This window comes from Hemitrygon akajei, chromosome 15, assembly GCF_048418815.1.
Source record: "Hemitrygon akajei chromosome 15, sHemAka1.3, whole genome shotgun sequence".
NCBI classification, from domain to species: Eukaryota; Metazoa; Chordata; class Chondrichthyes; order Myliobatiformes; family Dasyatidae; genus Hemitrygon; species Hemitrygon akajei.
Genome location: NC_133138.1, coordinates 27,390,176 through 27,414,812, shown reverse-complemented (window position 1 = coordinate 27,414,812; position 24,637 = coordinate 27,390,176). Strand labels below are relative to the sequence as shown.

At 40.0% G+C, this 24,637-nt stretch overlaps 1 protein-coding gene across 2 annotated transcripts in view; it reads right to left on the bottom strand.

Annotated features, from left to right (window-relative positions):
• The window catches only part of rbm27 (RNA binding motif protein 27), a 124,224-nt gene that overhangs the window by 66,602 nt on the left and 32,985 nt on the right, over window positions 1-24,637 (bottom strand). For both annotated transcript variants that reach the window (XM_073067333.1, XM_073067334.1), the window contains exons 6-9: window positions 15,681-15,947; window positions 13,945-14,199; window positions 7,948-8,079; window positions 1,494-1,643 (exon numbers count right to left, since the gene is read on the bottom strand). In XM_073067333.1, the coding sequence (XP_072923434.1) occupies window positions 1,494-1,643; window positions 7,948-8,079; window positions 13,945-14,199; window positions 15,681-15,947 (804 nt within the window). The remainder of the gene's footprint in view (window positions 1-1,493; window positions 1,644-7,947; window positions 8,080-13,944; window positions 14,200-15,680; window positions 15,948-24,637) is intronic.

The following is a 24,637-nucleotide window of genomic DNA, read 5'->3' as shown; positions in this document are numbered from 1 at the left end:
AATCTCTGATAGCCCAGCTACTCAGCGTTCAATGCTGGCAAGGCCAGACTTGAGACTTTCGCCACAGATCCAAGCTTCAGTAGGTTCATCTGCACACTGCTTGACAGCATTTTATTTTTGTCAGTTCTCTGGACTGAAAGACCAGCAAGTTTTGGGTAGAGTAATAGACGTGCTACACATTTGGCCCAGAATTAGCAATTCGGATGAACCTCAACAAAAACCACTGCAGCTCTATCCAGACCTTCTATACAAGCACACAGCCCACAAGGAAGTGGATAACTGTCTCATTCACACTGCAGGTGGTCTCAAGGGTAGTACATGGTGGAGCTGAGATTTTGGCTGTACACAAAATGTCCAAAAGGGAAGGCTCAGTCGAGGTTACAGCAAGTTTTGGTGATGAGGCACTCTGCCAAGTAACTTGTGACAAACTGCTTCTGGACTCAACCCACAGTCTCCTCCTTCGGGGACTTCAGGATATATTACACAGGCCACTGCCTGATTGCTCTGTGGTCAAAGGTATTTTCCACTGAAATATTTCTATGAAAAATTTGTGGTGTGACACAGTCCCACTGAATGGCAATGATCCAGGCTCATCCTATGAAGTTCATGGTTGCAGACGGCTGCAGTTAATTCTAGGCAAAATTCAAGCAAGGCAACCCTTAAAAGCAAAATGCCCTGTAATTTAACCACACAAATTAACATGGAAATCTGAATGGAGAAAAGATTTACCCTAAATAAATTGAAAGTGATTTCATTTTTAACAGGTCTTTTGAATTGGATTTTCACTACCCCTTCTCTCACAAACAAATGTTAGCTGAACTAGCTAAGTTTCAAACAGTAAGCAGCATTCAAACCTATTACTTAGTGTTTCAATAAACTGTTGAGCATTTATTCAATTTAAGAAAATAATAGTTGTCCTCACCATCTTGTAAATGTATACAATAAAAATTCAAAAACCAAATAATCCACAATTCAACAACAATAAATCAATTAAATAATCTGACTGCTCAAGTTTAATACAGTTGGATTTAGTAGTTGCAATGTACTGCAGAAACTTCAGTTACATAATCACTTTAATAAAAGCTTCCACGAAAACATCCAAATTTACTTTGGTCCTTTCAGATGAGTGACAGTAACAACACAACTCAATTTATTATTTAAAGTGATATTCTCTAATGAAACTTAGGAAAATGTGGTTTATTTTACTAATTGGGAATATAATTAACATGCTTAATTTGTTTAATAAACATGTTCAAAAACTGTCTTTTTAAGAATAACTATTTTTTTCCCAATAACTTCACTGTTTGTTTGTTTGTTTGTTAGAAACAGGCCAACTGTAGAAAACAAATCCAAAGGCTTGAACAGGCTCACAGAAACCTTAACTGGTTGAAAAATTTAATCTTCCACTATAAATTCTGAACCATCACAACTTGGCAAATAATAAGTGTCTAAATAGCTAACATCATTGCAGTTCATAGCAGGCAATCTCTTACCGCGCTGAGGACCATCCATAGTGCTGGATGTTAATCCAATCAGATTAGGACGCTCTGTTTGAACTCGTGGAATGTAGTGTCGATATTGAGGCCTAGCACCAGCAGTAATACTGGGAGCTTCTGGGTTATATCCATCAGGCTCATAGTTATCTGAAACAGAAGCAACTCATTTTGTTAAGTACAGATTGCAATTAAGTGTGGAATTCAGTAATACGGTGTCAGGCTATTAGGAATTTAAAATTATTAATTTTAGAGAAATTAAAATACAAATTAAATTGCTTAAGCACGCTTGCTGGTGAGATTAAAAATTAGAATGATTGACCCAATTGCCTTAGCAACTTCTAATTATAGTTTTTGTTCATTCTTATGAATTTTAAAGTTTGAATATAGCTTTGAGTTTGCAGTGAGCACAAAAACTATTAATTTGAAAGTTATCCAATAGATTTTATAGGGAAAGAAGAATTTTTCTTTTTAAGAATCAGACAGAATATGCCAATGTTTCTCTTTTATTCATTTACAGAATATTGCCAGTAATTCTTGGTTTTGACCGGTTCTTGACAGTTTACTGAACAACTGCAGACTTCTGGAGAAGACTCGCCCTCAGGCTTAGGTAAAGCATACCAGGGTTTAAACCCACTAACAACATGGTTCCAAATCAAGAAGGGAGGGCAATTGGTTCTCCTCCCATACAACTGTGGCCCTAAACTTCAAGGTTAAAGAAATGTCAATCAAGCTGCTGCTATTGAAGAAATCTTGCAGAAATCCTGCTGTCTGTTCTGGTATACATAGGATCCACAGTGAGCTAGAGGTAGAGGTAGTGGTATTTAGAATGGAGGAGGTGATGTTCATATCAGGATGGTGCCAAATCTTCAGGAATATGGTTGGAGTTACACAAGACCATAAGATATTGGAGCACAACTAGGCCATTTGGCCCATCGAGGCTGCTCTGCCATTCAATCATGGCTGATCCTTTTTTCCCTTCAATCCCATTCCCTGGCCTTCCCACCCATAACCTTTGATGCCATTTGCAGTCAAGAACCTATCAATCTCTGCCTTAAATACACCCTGTGGCTTGGCGTCCACAGCTGCCTGTGGTAACAAATTCCACAAATTCACCAGGCTCTGGCTTAAGATTATTTCTCCACATCTATGTTTTGAATGGACGCCCCTCTATCCTGAGGCTGTGCCCTTGTCCTAGACTCTCCCACCATGGGAAACATCCTTTCCACATCTACTCTGTCTAAGCCTTTCAACATTTGATGTTGAATGAGACCCCCTCATTCTTCTAAATTCCAGCGAGTACAGACCCAGAGCCATCAAATGTACCTCGTATGACAACCCTCTCATTCCTGGAATCATCCGTATGAACCTCCTCTGAACCATCTCCAATGCTAGCACATCTTTTCTTAGATGAAGAGCCTAAAACTATTCACAATACTCAAGGTGAGGCCTCATGCCTTATAAAGCCTTGGCATCACACCCCTGTCCTTGTATTCAAGACCTCTTGAAATGAATGCTAACATTTTATTTGCCTTCCTCACCACTGAATCAACCTGCAAGTTAACCTTTAGGGCATTCTGCACAAGGACTTCCAAGTCCTTTCACATCTCAGATTTTTGGATTTTCTCCCCGTTTAGAAAATGTCTGCACAGTTATTTCTACTACCAAAGTGCATGACCATACATTGTCCAACATTGTATTTCATTTGCCACTTCCTTGCTTATTCTCCTAATCTGTCTACATCCTTCTGCAGCCTACTCATTTCCTCAACACTACTTGCCCCTCCACCAATCTTCATATTATCATCATCCAACTAGTTAACTAAAAGGAATAAAATTACTTTACTGGCGTAACTTACAAATAGCCAAAAGACTTGGGGAAAAACAAGAAGTGAGCCACTCAATGTAAGGTAACCAACTTTCACGGTATATATGGAGCAAACTAAGTTACGTTGGTCATCAAATAGTTAGTCCCATCTCCTAAAGGATATTGGAGAGCTCGGCAAAAATAGTTGTTTCCAGGTAGTTGTATAGCGACACACACAAAACGCTGGTGGAACACAGCAGGCCAGGCAGCATCTATAGGAACTACAGTCGACGTTTCAGGCCGAGACCCTTCGTCAGGACTGAAAGAAGAGATAGTAAGAGATTTGAAAGTGGGAGGGGGAGGGTGAGATCCAAAATGATAGATGACAGGAGGGGCACCACCTCCAACAGGATCTCACCACCAAGCACATCTTTCCCTCTCCCCCTTTCTGCTTTCCGCAGGGATCACTCCCTTGTCCATTCATCTCCCCCCTCCATCCATTCCCACTGATCTCCCTCGCACCTATCCTTGTAATCAGAACAAGTGCTACACCTGCCCTTACACTTCCTCCCTCACCACCATTCAGGGCCCCAGATAGTCCTTCCAGGTGAGGCGACACTTCACCTTTGAGTCGGCTGGTGTGATATACTGCGTCCAGTGTTCCCGGTGTGGCCTTTTATATATTGGTGAGACCCGACGCAGACTGGGAGACCATTTTGCTAAACACCTAAGCTCTGTCCGCCAAAGAAAGCAGGATCTCCCAGTAGCCACACATTTTAATTCCACATCCCATTCCCATTCTGATATGTCAATCCATGGCCTCCTCTATTGTCAAGATGAGGCCACACTCAAGTTGGAGGAACAACACCTTATATTCCGTCTGGGTAGCCTACAACCTGATGGCATGAACATTGACTTCTCTAACTTCCGTTAATGCCCCTCTTCTCCTTCTTACCCCATCCATTATTTATTTATTTATTTATTATTCTCTCTCTCTTTCCCCACCCCCTACTCTCTCTGTCTTTCTCAGAATAATTCCTTGCCTGTTCTACATCTTCCTCTGGTGCTCCCCTACCCCTTTCTTTCTCCCCAGGCCTCCCATCCCATGATCCTCTCCTTTTTCCAGCTCTGTATCCCTTTTGCCAATCAACTTTCCAGCTCTTAGCTTCAATCCTCCCCCTCCTGTCTTCTATCATTTCGGATCTCCCCCTCCCCCTTTCAAATCTCTTACTATCTCTTCAGTTAGTCCTGACGAAGGGTCTCGGCCCGAAATGTCGACTGTTCTTCCTTTCGATGCTGCCTGACCTGCTGCGTTCCACCAGCATTTTGTGTGCGTTGCTTGAATTTCCGGCATCTGCAGATCTCCTCATGTTTGAGTTGTATAGTGACAATGTTACATACTTCCCTTCAACCTATGCCCGAGTGTTATCCACACCACGCTACATGCAGGGAGGGGCTATTTACCAAGGAGTTGTACACAGAACTAAGCACTGAACAATCATCAGTAAACACACCTATTGATAACCACATTCTAATTGGATTTAGCACACTGCTCTGTGGAACTCCTGTAGCAATACGCTATGGCTGAGATTGCCACTACTTATAACGTCTTTGTTATGTCAGGCGCAATTCCAGCCAATGGAACCAATTCTAAATTTACGATGCGCCGTTGATGTTACATGCACTCATTTTGCCTTGACTTCTATGACTGCCACTCTCTCCCTGGAGTTTAAAAGAATGAGGGGGAATCTCAGTGAAACCTACTTGACATTGAAAACTCTAGATAGTCTGGGTATGGAGAGGTGTTTCCAATTGTGTGACAGTCTAGGACCAGAGGGCACAGCCTCAGAATAGAAAGAAGTCCCTTTCAAATGGAAGTGACCAGCCATTGTGAATCTGTGGAATTCATTGCAACAGATTGGAAGTCAAGTTATTGAGTATCTTTAAAGAGGCGATTAATAGGTTTGTGACGGTCAAAGGTTATGGGGAGAAGGCCAAGAGAATGAGTTTGATAGTGATAATAAATCAGCGATGATGGAATGGTGAAGCAGACTTGATGGGCCAAATAACTTAATTCTGCCACCAAGTCGAATGTTCTTAAAATACAGGTCAATAACCAAGTCCAAAACAAATCTGATCAAATTCACTGTATCATACTGCAAAAGTTCAGCATAAATGAAGTGAAGTACAGGCCTCAGGAGGGATAAAATTCAGCTCAACCACTATAATTATGTTAAAGTATATAAATCACAAGTCCCCTTTGTGTTTTGCCTTCCATTTCTCCCCTATTATACACATTGCTCCATTACATTTACCAGGATGACTTAGATCCAAACCAAACGTGGACTACATCTAATGGCAAGGTGGGCACCTCCTAGTATCAAGGGAGAATAAGACCAAAGTGTGGCATCAAGTATTCTATCTATAAACTGCACATTTCCCAAAACCAGAGGACAGATTTTTGTTTGTAGTCAGAGTTGAAATTAGAAAATAATAGGCTGCAGAGCATATTCCTACCTTTCCATTACCAATATGCTAGTTTTGATAGCAGGTACAACTAAATCAGAATAAATTCTGGAGTAATTAAATTGGGTAAAGTTTGTTACGTAATGAAGATGTAGACACTGCATACATCTATACATGTTCAGAAGCCAGTCTCCAAGTAATCTCTGACTCTTTTACTGAAGCACATGGGCTTTTTTCTCAATGTCCTCATAACCAAAGCCCAAAACTTGTCATCTTACTGCACAACAAGATCACAAGACAAAGGAGCAGAAGTAGGCCATTCAGTCCATCGAGTCTGCTCTGCTACTCCACCATGAGCTAAACTATTCTCCCATCTAGATCCAATTTCTGGCTTTTTCCCCATATCCCTTGATACCCTGACTAATTAGATACCTATCAATCTCCTCCTTAAACACCCTCAATGACTGGGCCTCCACAGCTGTACGTGGCAACGAATTCCATAAATCCACGACCCTCTGGCTAAAAAAATTTCTCCTCATCTCTGTTTTAAATGGGTACCCTCTAATTCTAAGAATGTGACCTCTTGTCCTGGACTCACCCACCAAGGGAAACAACCTTTCCACATCTACTCTGTCCAACCCTTTCAACACTATCCTTCAACGATAAAAAAAAAGTTCATGGAGACACTGGAAAGCCTAGACCACTTCCCACATCTTGGAAATCATTTATCAGCTAAGCTAAAAAATTATGAAAATCATCATGTTTAACATGCTAGCACAGGCTTCGGTTGAATGATGAAAGGGGTGCTCGAAGCACACGACGTCACACCTACCATACGACTCAGTTTAGTGGTCAACAGTGATCCCTGCCCTCCTACTTGTTTTATAACGTGGACTACCAACATCAGGTACAAAGACAAGACTAAATTCACTAGAAGGAAAAGCAAACCAAAGTATTATGGTCTAAGGCAAACACTGCCAGTGCCAAGGCCTGAGTGCACGCAGTTGGCTCTGTCACTGAGTTATTCACCTGCCTGATACCAGACTTCCAAAGCAGATACTCTACACAGTTTAGTCACACAAAGACTGCCAAGTGGGCAGAGAAAATGATTCACGTATATTATTAAAGGCTTCCTGAAACAAATGCAATATCCCCACTGACTCTTAGCTCATGATTGCTCAATGTGGAAGTAAAACATTTCACGTGGTACAATAAAACTCCCTTAATTCAGCAACCTCAGGATTCTTCCAGACTATTGTGTGTCTTTCCTATTAATACTCTAAAACGTTAAATTCCCCTTAAGACCTAACATAGTAGTCTAATAGATTTTTCAGGGAACCTGTGAGAGTTCCAAGAGACTGCTGGACACTGGGCCCTAAGCTAGTCAGATGCAAAAGGGTAATTGGAAGGCACGTGGTGGATCTTCTGTATAAAGAACTTCCAAGTCCATGCAGAGGGAGCACAAAATTGTCCTGGTTGAACAGCGAAAAGACTGCATTATCATAAACTACCCACCTGCTCAATTTGTGGAATAGTCTCCAATTTTACATTTATCTCAGCAGCCAGTTCAGAACACAAAAAAATTGGACTGGATGTATTCTACCCTAATTCCAAGGGAATGTTAAGAATAAGATGCTTTTTTTTGTGAACTCCAGTAGTTTTTATGATTTGAATAGTATTCTGTATAGTACAGCTTCATTGAAATCTGATTATCTTTTTGGCATTGTCATGATGGAAATTCAACATAAAATACATATAATTTGCATGCACAAAACAAAAGCGTCAATAGCTCATGACCAAAGCTAACAAATCACTGAAATTTCAAAGTGTATAAGTATGTAAAATTAAACACTGCTGAAAATTTGAAAATAAGAAACAAAAATATAGAAGATACTCAGAAGATCTTGCAGCATCAGTGGAAACAGCAGCATAAGTTACCCTTACTTCAATTTTAAAATCTATTAACTTGAAACACTAACATTGCCTATGGGTGCTTGCTGGCCTTAACTGGCTTTAGCATATTTGGTTTTCATGGAAGCATACATTACTATAAAGGTGGAGGGCTTATATCCAGCCAGATAGTTACATAAACCAAAACACCAACATCACTGGTTATACACATCAAAGCACTTGAAATAAGAATTACTATCATCCTGAGTTTGAGAAGTATAGGGCAACTTACATTCTGAAGATGCGTATGGTGGATACTGTGGTAAGGGTGGCGGCCGTAAACCGGGTGGTGGCAAAGAGGGTACTGCACCAGTCCCAGAGACTTCAATACCATCTATGCTGCTTTTTGAGATTGGATGTGGTCCTATAAAGGAGACACACATAGCATATTTTCATGGCTCTCAAATCATGAACATGGAAATAAATACCACAGTGCAAAAACCTTCAGCCACTTATTGAGCACATGTCCATCACGCACTACTTTAAATTCCTTTCAGTTTCATCACATTAACTCTGGTCCAGTTTATAGTTGGGATAGAAGTTGATGGCAGTTGTAAGAGTAGAGAGGTTTCACAAAAGCATCAACTCAACTAAATTGTTTATTAACTACTGACACAATCAATTTATCTCAACAGAAAAATTATTTATCTCTCAAATAGCATCAGACATTTTTTGTAAAATAGTAAGAAATGAGAGGGGGAAAAAACCAGGCCATTTAGCCATTTGAGCCTGCTCTGTCTTTCACCAAAATCATGTGGATTGTCAGCATCAAATCCCTTTTCCTTGATTCCATTAATATCCAGAAATTTATCGCTCATTAATTTAGATCAATTCAATTTCCATAGCACATTCCAGTAGAGATTTCCAAAAGATTTATTATCCCACTGTGTTATCCTCACCTCTGTCGTAAATGATCTATGTGTTTTCTGAAACTCTGACCTTTAGCTCCAGACTCTTCAAAGGAACTCAGTTGAAGTAATTCTAGTGTTGTTCAATGGTCATTGATCCCGATAGTCAAGCTTTGATTGAGACAGATCTGTCTCTGACAGGAAGGTATAGGGACATTCGACCTCTTACTCCACCCTCAATTCTAGCACATTCCAGAACTTACACAACCAAGAGTTACAATACATTTTTCCATCTAGCTGCTCAGCAGTATGCTAACCACAGCTGGCATACTCTCTACAGCCGCACTCAGCTGCCAACCACTCTGAAGATAAGACTAGTTTTTCTTTTAATATTTCATTGTATATGTTTTAAGCAATCCTAATGAATAGATATCCAAATCAATTAATTTGGTAAGTAATATTTATATAATAATCAAACATACTTTTAAAAACAAAAGATATAGGCTTACGCTAGCACAAGTTGTAAAAAGTCCTTTATAAGGTGCCATGTGTCAATGCGAAGGGCATATCATTGCCCATAGGTCTGGTTATACCATGCATTCTGCTCTGCTTAGAGGCTACAGAATTTAAGAATCAAAGATTGTTGGGCATCACACAGCTGCAAGAGGGATGATTCGCCCACTGCCCACATACTCTCAACCTAGCCTCACAGTGGCACGCTCTTCATTCTCCCACAGCCATAGGGCTTGGGTGGGAGGCCGAACATAGGCAACAAAACAGATCAAATGTAATCAAAATAACCAGACACATTTTATCTATCATATGCTGCTTGTCTCATTCCCAAAATAAATTAGGTAAAATTAAAGAGCAACAGAGGGAATATTATGCAGCTTAGTCCATTTAGCTACGTTTTTCCCCAGTGCAGTCACTTAATCAGCATGTGAACTCTTCACTCCACACAACATTGGAAAAAGCAAATTTGGGTAGAGACAGACCATTGGAAATGCTTAGGAAAAATTGGGGGGGAAAACAGTTTTATTTTTTTCTTATTATTCAAAAGGAAACATCTGTTGTTAGGATTGCTACCGTGCAAAATTATGGAGTACATTTCTTTTCCATCCATCAATGCAATGCAGGGACATTTTTTTAAAAAAAACAGCAGTTTAAAGCCTACTGGCCTTTCAAAACCAACTCCATAAATACAAACCCCATTTCCAGAAAAGTTGGGATTTTTCCAAAATGCAATAAAAACAAAAATCTGTGATATGTTAATTCACGTGAACCTTTATTTAACTGACAAAAGTACAAAGAAAAGATTTTCAATAGTTTTACTGACCAACTTAATTATATTTTGCAAATATACACAAATTTAGAATTTGATGGCTGTAACACACTCAACAAAAGTTGGGACAGAGTTAAAATAAGATTGAAAAGTGCACAGAATATTCAAGTAACACTGGTTTGGAAGACTCCACATTAAGCAGGCTAATTGGTAGCAGATGAGGTATCATGACTGGGTATATAAGTACCGTCCATCAAAGGCTCAGTCTTTGCAAGTAAGGATGGGTCGTGGCTCACCCTTTTGTGCCAAAATTCATGAGAGAATTGTTAGTCAGTTCAAAAGGAACATTCCCCAAAGCAAGATTGCAGAGAATTTAGGTCTTTCAACATCTACAGTACATAATATTGTGAAAAGATTCAGAGAATTCAGAGACATCTCAGTGCGTAAAGGGCAAGGTCGGAAACCACTGTTGAATGAGCATGATCTTCGAGCCCTCAGGCGGCACTGCCTAAGAAACCGTCATGCTACTGTGACAATTATAGCCACCTGGGCTCGGGAGTACTTCGGAAAACCATTGTCACTTAACACAGTCCGTCGCTGCATCCGGAAATGCAACTTGAAACTGTATTACGCAAGGAGGAAGCCATACATCAACTCTATGCAGAAATGCCGGTGAGTTCTCTGGGCCCGAGCTCATCCCAGATGGACTGAAAGACTGTGGAACTGTGTGCTGTGGTCAGATGAGTCCACATTTCAGCTAGTTTTCGGAAAAAATGGGCGTCGTTCTCCGTGCCAAAGATGAAAACGACCATCCTGATCGTTATCAGCGAAAGGTGCAAAAGCCAGCATCTGTGATGGTATGGGGGTGCATCAGTGCCCACGACATGGGTGAGTTGCATGTATGTGAAGGTACCATTGACTTTGAGGCGTATATTAGGATTTTAGAGAGACATATGTTGCCATCAAGGCGACGTCTCTTCCTGGGACGTCCATGCTTATTTCAGCAGGACAATGCCAGACCACATTCTGCACAGGCTACAACAGCGTGGCTTTTTAGACACAAAGAATCTATCTCCTATTGAAAATGTATGACGCATCATGAAGAGGAGAATCAGACAACGGAGACCATGGACTGTTGAGCAGCTGAAGGCTTTTATGAAGCAAGAATAGACAAAATTTCCAATTGCAAATCTACTACAATTAGTATCCTCAGTTCCAAAACGATTAAAAAGTGTTATTAAAAGGAAAGGTGATGTAACACAATGGTAAACATGCCTCTGTCCCAACTTTTGTTGAGTGTGTTGCAGCCATCAAATTCTAAATTTGTGTCTATTTACAAAATACAATTAAGTTGGTCAGTAAAACTATTGAAAATCTTTTTTTTTGTACTTTTGTCAGTTAAATAAAGGTTCACATGAATTAACATATCACAGATTTTTGTTTTTATTGCATTTTGGAAAATATCCCAACTTTTCTGGAAATGGAGTTTGTAATATGATCCCTGATGTTCCCTCTTAACTATTCACAATTCCCCATTCTCCAATTTTCCACATATCAAGATTACTATCAACCTTACTTTCAAATAAACCTAATGGTTTAAAGTTTTCTTTAACCTTTCATAGCATGGACTTGGCCTCAGATTCTGTGGTTGTCATGATGGAAAAATAAACATCAGGATGTCCCAATATTAACACCTAACACAAAAATCCAAAAGCAATTCTGCAAAGACTGTAACTGAAAGATTGAGGAAAACTAATAAATTAATGATATAAAAAATTATGTTTTGTTGCATGTAATGCAAATAGACTTTTAAATTTTCTGTTTGATGGGAGTGGTGAGAGGGGGAGTGGAGGGTAAAGGGTTAAACCCAGGAGGGGTAGGGTCTTTGATTAACATTGACTGCTTTACAGAGGCAGTGAGAAGTGCAGACAAAATCCATGGAGGGGAGGCTAGTTTCCATGATGTGCTGAGCAGCATCCACAACTGCAGTTTCTTACAGTTTTGGACAGAGCTGCTGCCATACCAGGCTGTGATGCATCCGGATAGGATGCTTTCTATGGTGCATCAATACAAGCTACTGAGAGTCAAAAGGAAGATGCCATATTTACTTAATCTTCAGAAGAAACACAGGTTGTGGACAAGGACAAGTTATTGGTGATGTTCACTTGGAGGAAAATGAAGCATTCATCCCTCTTGACCTTAGCGTCATTGATGAAAACCACTTCCACTTCCCTGTAATCAACATTGCTGTATAATATGATCAGCAAATGTGAAGCAAAGAAACATGGATAAGAAATTATTTGAGTGACAAATAAAATGGCCATGGTGAATTTACCTTCTGGACAGGAGGGAGGTGATCAGTGGCATTCCCCTACTTTCTCAATACACGTTGACGACCTAGACTTGATGCTGCAATTATCTTTAAATTCCTAATTTACTCTCTTGGTAAGGAATTAAATGTCGTGATTTAATCTCTTCCTAATTTTACTTAATGTAATCTTGAACATTGTTTGATTCAAATTTCTTATAGTTTCAGTGAAAGGTTGTTAAACAAAATGCTAACCACAGATGCCACTTAACCTACAGAGAAATTCCAGGAGGTTTTATTTCTAGACCAACAATCTTCCAAATCAGAGGTGGGGTTCTATCATAGAGCCACTGATGGCATTTAAAACAACACTATCTACGCTGTCTAAAGGTAGAATTAAATATACGTGACCTTGCTATTATAACCCAAACAAATATAAATACAGCAAGAACAAAAATGGAATTTGAATGGATGGTTTTAAGCAGGAAGAATCACATTTTATTTTCGGTCAAATAAATTCTTTTGTACTACAATCATTCAAGGCTCCTAAAATAAAACCATTCCATTTTCAAACATATTTTTCCATCACTTTTACTTTTTGCTTGACTGGTATTTATGAACACAAATACAAACTCTACAATATGTAATGCTATATACAAATCCAATCATTATCAAAATACTGTTAGAAAAGCTTCAAAATGCACTGGAATAGCCTTAACATAAGTAAGTTTTCCAAATATAAAATGTAATGAATTGCTCCAGTGTATAAATAAACAATTACATTTCTCAGCTGCGGCAAAACCTTGGAATGGACTGATGTTCCAGATTACCTTTTCAGTTCAGTTTGACAAAATAAATCACAGGAATCCAATAAAACACTTCTGAGATGCTGCCCCTGCCTGAAACAGCTCTCAAGCAATCAGCTGTATCACTTTTTTCTTTGTTTCTTCAATTTTCTATGCAACAATATTTTTAGTTATTGTGCAATGTTAAGTAAACCATCAACTCTCCATTTGACAGAATAAATTCTCAATGCTTGCAACATCATGAATTTTTCAAAATAATTACCCCAGTTCACACATGATTAAATCTATGTTAGTGCTCTAGCAATAATGACAGGATTGTATTACACAGGGGACTTAAGATAAATGAGAACATAACAAAAGCACTGGAAAGTTCTCTTCTACAGCATGGTTCTTCAGAAATGTTTAAGAGGACCAACACAGATCCAGATCCCACTTCTCTTCTATTAATTACTCTGATTTCCAGTAATGTGTCCCTCCTCCCCTTCTCTCTATTGTCCCCACTCCCCATTTTGGTTCCCTGCTCACCCCTTCTCACTTGCTTATCACCTCCCTCTGATGACCCCATCTTTCATGGTCCACTATCCTCTTTTATATTCTTTTTTCAGCTGTTCCACCTATCACCTCCAAATTCATATTTCATCCTCTACCCCACTCACCCACCTACCTCCTCACCTGGTCTCACGAATCACCTGCCAGCTTGTACTTGCTGCCATTCCCTTCCTCCCCACCTTCTAGCTTCTTACCCCTCCTTTCCAGTGCTGAAGAAGGGTCTCAGCCTGAAACATCAGCTGTTCATTTTTAATCCATAGATGCTGCCTAACCTGTTGAGTTCCTTAAGAACTTTGTGTGTGCTGCATTAATGAACATAACTTTTGTTTTAATCATGAGCATCCAAAATACAGAACTAATCAAAGTTCACAATATACATCAGTTCAAATGATTTGCCAAATTTTGTTTCTAAGTAAGAAATCAATATTGAGCTTACCAGATACAGAATGGATACCAGGAGGAGGTGGCTGTCCAGGTGGTGGTATAAGAGGTAACCTCAAGCTTGGAGGCAAACCTGGTAGAGGCGGAGGCAAGTGATGGCCTGGTGGAGGCAACTGATGGCCTGGTGGAGGCAAGCCTGGAGGTGGTGGTGGAAATGGAATCATCCCGGGAAGAGTGACATCTTCCACTATTAATGGGTCATTACCATGATCAAAGAGGCATAGGTCACCACGCATGCAGAAACCTTTCTCTGACAAAAAAATATCATTGTTTAGTACACCATCTGCAAATTGTTCTCTTCTAACTCAAGTACTGTAAGAAAGGAGAAACAAAATATCCCACAATTTTGTTGTGACACTGTGTAGTCATATTGCACCGATTCATAGGCTGCCCTGACTAGAGAGTTGCCTAATAATTTACATAAAATATAAATAAAGTGAACACTAATTATATTGGTTTTATTTTGCAGCTATAGAATAGTGAGAATTGTTCATCTATACAGTTTTAATATTCTAGACAATGGTGCACCCACAAAACATACCACACAGACATAAAACAAAATATTACCACAAATGCATTATATAAAGTATAATTCAAAATACATGTGAAGTGCACAGTACAGGTAAACAAAAGCCCTAGTGATAAGACCTCAGTGGTGCCAGGGTATTCATTAATTTCACAGCTTGAGGGAAGAAGCTGTTAGCCAGTCTAGTGGTCCTGTTCCTGATGTTTTTGCACCTCCTTCCTGATGGTAGTGGGTCAAAGAGCTGTGCGATGAGTGGGAAGGTTTCCTCAACAATGCTTCAGACCCTCTATATACAATGTTCCCATTAAATGTCACAAACAGCAGGGAGGGACCCTGCTGATCCTCTCGGTGGTTCTTACTATCCTCTGTAGGGTCTTGCAGTCTGATACCGTGCAGTTTCCATACCGCAGAGTGATGCAGCCAGACAAGACACTTAATGGTTGCTCCTTTAGAAAGTTGTTGGATTGGAAGCAGGGAGTCTTACATGCCTCAACCTCCTCAGGAAGTGTAGATGCTGCTGTGTCTTCTGACTAATGGAGATGGTGTTGTGATCCGGGTTAAATTGTCCACTACATATACATGAAGGAACTTTGTGTTTTTCACTCCCTCCACTGCATTGTCATTGATGTGCAAAGGAGAGTTGGTCGACCTCTACTTCCTGACATAGGCAATCATCTCTTTTGTCTTGTCCACATTGAGATTCCAGTTGTTGTTTTCACACCACTAGACAAGCCTCCTGACCTCCTCTCTGTATGCCGACTCAGTGTTGCTAATGAGGCCAAATACTGTTGTACATCAGCAAACTTGATGATGCGGTTTGAGCTGGATCTGGTAGTGCACTTGTGAGTCAGCAGCATGAACAGTAGTGAGCTGTTCATTACTTTTGAAATGGCTCAAAAATGGCTTTTGATTGTCAAAAAGGATTTTAAAACAATTACCATTTAGAAATAACTTTTGTTCACTTGAAGAACTTATCAATTCAGTTTTGCACCTGGTGATAAATATGATTCTCTCCACCCTACTATAAAAAAAATTACTGCCAAATTTCATACAATGTCATCTGCCAGCCTCTTGCTTTATAGCAATTAATCTCTCTTTTATTACACAGGAGTTTTGGTTAAACCATTGACCATCAAAAGAAAAAAGGTTTGAAATTAACTCAAAAACACTTCTATTGCAGTAAATATGAAAACTGCACCACTTACCATCATAGTCTCTACACCGGCGTTTTGGAGCTGCATTTCTACTGAAGGAATTTGTGCCCGTGTGGTTATTATAGAAATTAGACCAGCTCTCAGTTGTGTTGTCAGGGTGGTGGACAGGAGCTACCACAGTTACTGCACTTGGAGCAGGGGGCCCTCCAGCATAATACTGATCAGCTGAACTGCTTACTGATGTACAACTAGGAACATATATGTTCTCCGTCGCTTCATTTCTTTCCATTTCAAACTTCGATCGCTCCTTGTGTTGATCTGTTGATTTAAAACAGATTTTTTTTTCAAATTAATTGAATTGCTAAGAATTTTTTCTAAAAATCAATACCAAAATGATCTGGGAAGTTTGCCAAATTGTACTCTGGCAATGGCTACTGTATTTGAATTTCCCCTTCATAAAAATCAAAATTCAAAAGAATCAATTGTTCTCCTGAAATCACACCAGTCTTCCAAAGAGATTGAAGACAATCCATGTTTTGCTCAAATTAATTTTACTCTTCAATCAGGAACCCATTCAAATTGCAGCATTTATAATTGCCAAGAGCCCAATATAAAATGCCCTTTCAACAAAAGCAGTCCAGTGAGCTTGACATGATAAAGAATATCTGCACAGCTCAATTATTCTTTATACATTAATTCTGAAATTGAAACCAAGTGGCATCTTATATTTAAAACAATAAGACACTTGTTACCTCGCCATTTTTTCCTTAATACTGTTATACATTTTCTTCAGTACTTTCCATTAAATTTCAAAAGTTAACTATGGCTAATGTTCATTATGGTTAATAAGATGAATAATACAGAAGAAGCCAAAAGGTCTTTCTCATTCACATTTATACAGAACTTCAATGTAAAAAACATGTGCTTGCTGATCTTTATTAGTCACTGTATTTTTTAACATCCTCAAGCAAAGGCAGATTCTTTCTAATAGGGTATAGCACCTGTGGCCCTTTCTAAGAAATGAACAAGCTTTTGCAAGTGTAGTTGACAATTTCAAGCAAGGGAGACCTAAAAACATGATCTGAATCCAGAGGGACAATGCTACTGCTTGCAATACACTGTTCCAAGTCTCTAAACACCACAGGATTTTTCATTAGTAACATGCCATGTCTCAGTCCACCAATTCAAAGATTAAATCATGAACAATGGAAGTAATGCAGACATCTGTTACGATCAAAGATCCAGTTTCTAGACTGATCTACAAGATTGTGTACCTTGTGATTGCTACCTTGTTTAAGTTATGGACATATGAGTGTCAAAATGTAATCAGAATTAGCAATGTCTAGAACTATTTCTGACCTAAAATACCCCACGGAATCAATTATCAGCACGAATCCAACTGTGGAAAACAAAGGCAGGTGTGGTGGAGAATAAATACTTAACTCTAGTCATCCCAGTACGTTCAGCATGAACAACTGCATATTCTTGATCAAGTAGTATGCATTTTTAAGTACCTGTTTATTTTGGGAAAGTAATACCCAATCAGCTTACTTTGATTTTTTTTAAACTGTTCATCAGTGGTCAGCAAGATGTATAGCTTATACATAAACAGATCCTGTACTGTGGTACTAAATTTATTTATACAGTAATTTTGTCATGGGTCCAAGAAACATGTTTGACATGGCCAATACATGTTTATTAATGCAGCATCGGTGGAAGGGATTTCATTGAAACTAACTGAATATTGAAAGGCCTAGACAGAGTAGCATGGAGGGGATGTCACCAAGTGTGGTGAATCCGTGGAATTCATTTCCACTGACGACTGTGGAGGCCAAGACGTTTAAAGCAGAGTTAGAGGTTCTTAATTAGTATGCATCAAAGGTTATGCAGAGAAGGCAGGAGAATGGGGTTGTGAGGAATAATATATCAGCCATGATAGAATGGTGGAGCATAACTGGCCTAATGGGCCAAATCTGCTCCTACATCTTATGAATCAGACAGTTGATGTTTTGGTCTGAGATGCTTTATCAGGACCCCAACCTCCTGTTTTCTCCCCATTACCTTTGATAACCTTACTGATCAAAAACCTACAAAGTTCTGCTTTAAATATACCCAAGGACTTGGCCTCCACATTGATCTGTGGCAATGAATTCCACAGATTTACCACCCTCTGGCTGAAGAAATTTCTCCTCATTTCTATTCTAAAAGGGATGTCCTTCTACTCTGAGGCTGAGCCAGCCCTCTGGTAGTAGACGTCCACTGTAGGAAATATCCTTTCCATATCCACTCTATCTAGCCCATTCAATATTAGTAAGTTTCAATGAAATCGATCCTCATCCTTCTAAATTCCATTGAGTACAGGCCCAGAATTCTAATCTGCTAATTAAATTTGCCAATGACACTACATTGATTGGCCTAATCTCAAACAATAACGAGGTGGCCTACAGGGAAGAAGTCATCACTCTGACATAGTGGTGTCAAGAAAACAACCTCCCCCTCAATTTCCCAAAAACAAACGAGGTGGTTGTGGATTACAGGAGGAATGGAGACAGGCTAATGCCTATTGACATCAATGGATCTGAGGTTGAGGGGGTAAATAGCTTTAAGTTCCTCGGCATCCACATCATCAAGGACCTCACGTGATCTGTACACACCAGCTACGTGGTGAAAAAAGCACAACAGTGCCTCTTTCACCTCAGACGGTTGAAGAAGTTTGGCATGGGCCCCGAAATGCTAAGAACTTTCTACAGCAGCACAACTGACAGTGTCCTGACTGGCTCTATCACTGCCTGGTATGGGAACTGTACCTCCCTTAATCGCAGGATTCTGCAGAGAGTGATGCAGACAGATCAGCCCATCTGCTGTTGTGAACCTCCCATGATTCAGGACATTCACAAAGACAGGTGTTAAAAAAAAGGCCTGAAGGAGCAATGGGGATCCGAGTCACCCCAACCACAATCTATTCCAGCTGCTATCATCCGGGAGACAGTACCGCAACACAAAAGCCAGGACCAAGGGTCTCCGGGACAGCTTTTTCCACCAAGCTATCACATTGATCAAGTCAAGTCACTTTTTATTGTCATTTCGACCATAACTGCTAACATTACACAATAAAAACAAGACAACGTTTTTCAGGACCATGGTGCTACATGAAACAATATAAAAACTACAATGAACTATGTAAAACAACACAACAAACTACACTAGATTACAGACCTACCCTGGACTGCATTGTGCACAAAACAGTGCAGGCATTACAATAAATAATAAACAAGACAATAGGCACAGTAGAGGGCAGTAAGCTGGTGTCAGTCTACGCTCTGGGTATTGAGGAGTCTGATGGCTTGGGGGAAGAAACTGTTACATAGGCTGGTCGTGAGAGTCTGAATGCTTCTGTGCCTTTTCCCAGATGGCAGGAGGGAGCAGAGTTTGTATGAGGGGTGCGTGGGGTCCTTCATAATGCTGTTTACTTTGCGGATGCAGCGTGCGGTGTAAATGTCTGTAATGGCAGGAAGAGAGACTCCAATAATCTTCTCAGCTGACCTCACTATCTGCTGCAGGGTCTTGCGAACTGAGATGGCGCAGTTTCTGAACCAGGCAGTAATGCAGCTGCTCAGAATGCTCTCAATACAACCCCTGTAGAATGTGATGAGGATGGGGGGTGGGAGATGGGCTTTCCTCAGCCTTCGCAGAAAGTAGAGACGCTGCTGGGCTTTCTTTGTTATAGAGCTGGTGTTGAGGGACCAGGTGAGATACTCTGCCAGGTGAACACCAAGAAATTTGATGCTCTTAACAACCTCTACCGAGGAGCCGTCGATGTTCAGCAGGGGGTGGTCACTCCATGCCCTCCTGAAGTCAACAACCATCTCTTTTGTCTTGTTCATATTCAAAGACAAGTTATTGGCTCTGCACCAATCCGTTAGCTACTGCACCTCCTCTCTGTATGCTGACTCGTATTTCTTGCTGATGAGACCCACCACGGTCATATCATCGGCAAACTTGTTGATATGGTTCGAGCTGTGTGTTGCAGCACAGTCATGGGTCAGCAGAGTGAACAGCAGTGGACTGAGCACACAGCCCTGGGGAAGCCCCTGTGCTCAGTGTGATAGTGTTGGAGATGCTGCTTCCAATCCAAAATGACTGAGGTCTCCCAGTCAGGAAGTCTAGGATCCAGTTGCAGAGGGAAGTGTTCAGGCCCAGTAGGCTCAGTTTTCCAATCAGTTTCTGAGGAATGATTGTGTTGAATGCTGAACTAAGTCTATGAACAGCATTCGAACATACATGTCTTTTTTTGTCCAGGTTCATGCTGATTTGATTATTTCTATGTTACATTGACTGTTCTAATATTATAAATTACTATGATTGCACATTGTACATTTAGACAGAGACATAATGTAAAGATTTTTACTCCTCATGTATGTGAAGAATGTGAAGTCAATTCAATTGCTCCTCACATGTTAAACGTTTCATCCGCAGGATCATCCTCCTCCTTTGGACCCACTCCAACACCAGTGCATCTTTCCTTAGATATGGGGCCCCACACACTGCCCACAATACACTAAATGTAGTCTGACCCATGCATTATAAGGCATAGCATTACATCTTTAATCGTATGTTCCAGTTCTTGAGAAATGAATGCCAACATTGTATTTGCATTCTTACAACAAACACAACCTGAAATTGGTATTGGAATGTTACTGTCACATGTACCAAGATACAGTGAAAATCTTGCTTGCATACAGATCAGATTATTAAATAGTGCACTGAAGTAGAACATGGTAAAACAATGGCTAAGCATAAACAACTATAGAGTAAGTGTAGTGCAGGTAAACAATAAAGTGCAAGATCATAGCGGTAGATTGCAAGTTCCAGATTTTATCAAATAAGTGTTCAAGAGTTTGATGACGGAGACAGAAACTGTCCTTGAGCCTGGTGGTATGTGCTTTCAGTCTTTTGTGTATCTTCTGCCTATAGGAAGAGGAGAGAAGGTAAAATGCCCAGGGGGTGGGGTCTTTGATGGTGCTGACCCTTTACTAATGCACTGAAAAGCATAGACAAGAGTCCATAGAGGGGTGTCTGGTTTCTGTGATGTGCTGAGCTAAATCTATCACTCTCTGCATTTTCTTGCTGTCACATGTAGAGCAATTGCTATACCAAGCTGTGATGCATCTAGACAGGTTGTGTTCTATAGTGCATCGATAAAAATCAGTGTGGCTCAACAGCAACATGCCAAATTTCTTTAATCTTTCTCTGAGGAAGCAGAGGCACTAGTGAGCTTTCCTGGTCATGAAATCTATGTGGCTGGACCAGCACAGGCATTTGATGTTCACTCTGACGAACTTGAAGATCTCAATCTCGACACCAATGATATAGATAGAAGCATGTGCATCACATGCCCCACCTCCCTTCCTTCAGTCAATAACCAGCTTTTTTGTTTTGCTGACATTAAGGGAAAAGTTTTTATCATAGCACCATGTTACCAGGCTCTCTTTCACCTTCCTGTACTCCAACTCATCATTATTTGAGATACAGCTCACTTGAAGATGGAATTAGAGCAGAATCTGGCCACTCAGCTAGGAGCGTACAGGGAGTGGAGTAGGAGACTGAGGACACAACCTTGTGGAGTGCCACTGTATAGAGTAATCGTGGTGGTGCTGCTACCTATCCTAACTGATGTGGTCTGTAGTCAGGAAGCCACAGGTCCAGTTATAAAGGGAGGCGTTTAATAAGCAATGATCTGACATGGGTGTCTTTATTATTTAGACACTCCAGAGATGAATGTAGGGCCAGGGAGATGATTATCCGGACTTTTACCATCCAATATGAAAAGTACTGCACCCAACAATGACCCCCACGGAACACCATGGGTCGCTGGCAACCAACCAGAAAAGGCCTTCTTCAATTCCATTCTTTACCTTCTGTAAGTCCAGCAAATCTTCTGTCTATGCTAATATCTTTCCTGTAATACCATAAGCACTTATTTCAGCAGCCTTGTCAAAGGCCTTCTGAAAACCCAGATAAACAATATCCACTGACTCTGTCTATCCAGCTTGCTACTTCCTCAGAGAATTCCAACAGATTTGTCAGGCAAGATATCCCCTTAAGGAAGCCACGCATACTTTTCACGCATTCCTATGTATCTGAAACCTCATCCTGGCACATTGCTGGTGTTTTTCACAGTAAACACTGATGCAAAATACTTCATCAATTCATCTGCATTTATTTATTCCCCACTACTACTTCTCTAGAGTCATTTTCTAGTGTCCACTCTTTATTCTATATTTCTGGAAAAACTTTTGATTTTATCTTTTACATTACCTTAGCTTACCTTTATATTTTAATTTTTCTCCCCTTATTGCTTTCAGTTGGTTTTAAAAACCTTCCCAATCCTATAACCTCCTGCTAATTTCTATCATATTCCATGCCCTCTTTTTTTTGCTTTCATGCTGTCTTTGACTTCACTTGTCAGCCACAGTTGCCCCATTCTTCTTTAAAATCCTTGCAAGGGTCCCTTCTAATCAACTTTGGCCAACTGATCTTTCATGCCTTTATAGTTACCTTTAGTTAACTGCGATACCAATATATTCAATTATAGCTTCTCTCTCTCAAACTGCAGGATAAACTGTCATATTTTAATTACTACCTCCTTAGGGTTCCTTTACATTGTTCCCTCAGCAAATCTGATTCATTGCACACAAATTGCCTTTTCCCAAGTGAGCTTGACTGTGAACTGCTCTAAAAAGCCATTTCGTAGGCATTACAAATCTCTTCTCTTGGGATGCATTGACAATCTGATTTTCCCATGACCACAGTAAAACCGCCTTTCTTACATGCATTTTCTACGTCCTGTTCCAAATTGTACCACATATTCTGGCTACTTTGGGAATCCTGTATATAAAATATCGAGTATTTTTACTCTTGCAGTTTCTTAATTTTACCCACAAGGATTCAACAACTTCTGATTATCTGTCACTTCTTGCTAAGAATATGATTTCATCTTTTACCAAGAGAGTCACTGTACTCGCTCTATCCATCTGCCTGGGGATTACCATTAATAGGATGTGACAATGGATATAGTATATCTAACATACTTAAAGAAACTGCACTCTATTTCTTTTTAGGGGAAAAAGTATCACAAGGCAAGGTCCAATCATGGTTAATAGGAAATATTAAATATAATATTAAATCTAAAGTCCTATGAAGTCGTCAGAAGAAGTATCAAATCTGGGAATTGGGAGTGTCTTAGAATTCAATGATAAAGAAAGGAAAAACAGTGCGAATAAGTTGTTGAGAAAGAAACAAAGACAGTATGAACTTGCTCTGATATGGAAAAAAGTAAAGTCTAGTGAGAAAAGAGACCTTTGTCCAAGGCGGCACTGAAAAAAATACTAGAAATACTGGAGAACTAAGAATCCACAGTGTAAACAAAATAAGTTATTAATAATGAGATTATTATTAACCTAAGAGATGTTAATGACAGGGATTCCAGGGATCTGTTGACCTACATCTGGAGTTCTGAAGGAGTTACTATGGAGATGGTGGATACTTTACTTGTCATTTCCAGAATATTATTTTAAGAAAAAGAAAATTTTGGTGTGGTTGCTGGAGACAGGAAGGTAGTAAAATAGGAGCACACTAATTAATATAGGAAGTACAAAAAGGGAAAGGCTGACATTAAAAGTTACAGAAAGTAATCTATACAACAGGTACAACAAACAATAATTAGTTAATTAGTTTGATTTGAGGTAATATAATGTTTCAATCATTTACTGCTTTTTCAAAGATCACCGAGTGGGCTAGATCAGGCAGACCAGAAACTCGTGTATTTGAACTTGCGGAAGGCTGCCAATAAAGTTCGATGCTAGAGTTCACTATATAAAATACATACCGTAGATTCCGGACTACAGAGCGCACCTGATTAAAAGCCGCTGGCTCTAATTTTAGAAAGAAAATCAATTTTTTACTTGTACAGGCCGCACCGGATTTTCGGCCGCAGGTGTCCCACGTTGTAATATGAGATATTTACACAGAAAGATATTACACGTGTTGGGCTTCAAATTCTGCCCTGTGTTCGTTTTGGAAGAGAGACAACCAACACCGGATTATAGTGCAGCGTGGCTTTATTGCAGAACGCGTTCTGCCTTCCCCTTACATTCTGCTCTTATTTATACCCCTTTTTCCCCCAAACCAAACCCTCGCTACACATATTTGGTAAGGCTAAACTTTGTTATACCTATTTGGTAACATCGGACACTTGTGTCCTTATTGGCCCGATACCATTCACTCACGAGTTTTCCTGTTTTTTTGTTTACTGAATCGCTAGCAGTTTCGGTGCAGCGGAATCCTCAGTTTCGCTCCCTCCCTCCCTTGTACTGCTGTCTAATATCACGTGAGCCACTCCTGACCTGAAGCGGCAGTCCCAAATTAATCCTAACACACGTGAGGATTTTTTAAACTTTTAATTAAATCCGTATGGTAACATAAACAAATACATATTGCAAATGCTTTTTTTCGAACCGTGCCTGTAACACGGCTACTTTTAAAATACATACCTATCGGTAACACACAAATTACGTTGGGTATACTTTTTTACTGAACAGTGCATGAACAACATTCCAACATCTCCTAACGACTGGTTAAAAAAAATATATATACTGCAGCCTACCAGGAAAAGTTATTGATCACCTTCTTCATCTTCCTCCTGCGCACTAAAACCATCAAAGTCCTCTTCTTCAGTGTCCGAATTGAACAACCTCAGGATCTCATCACTCACCTCAGTCTCTTCGTTGTCGCTCTCACTTGAGCGCACGCGATCCTCTTCATCACGCAGCAGTCCAGCCTTTCGAAACCCGTTGGTGATGGTGGATGTTGTGACATGGCTCCAAGCATTTAGGATCCACTGGCAGACTTGAGTTAAAGATGCTCTTCGCATGTGGCCTGTTTTGGTAAAGGATTTCTCGCCGCTCGTCATCCAAGTCTCCCACTCAATGCGTAGTGCCACTTTAAAT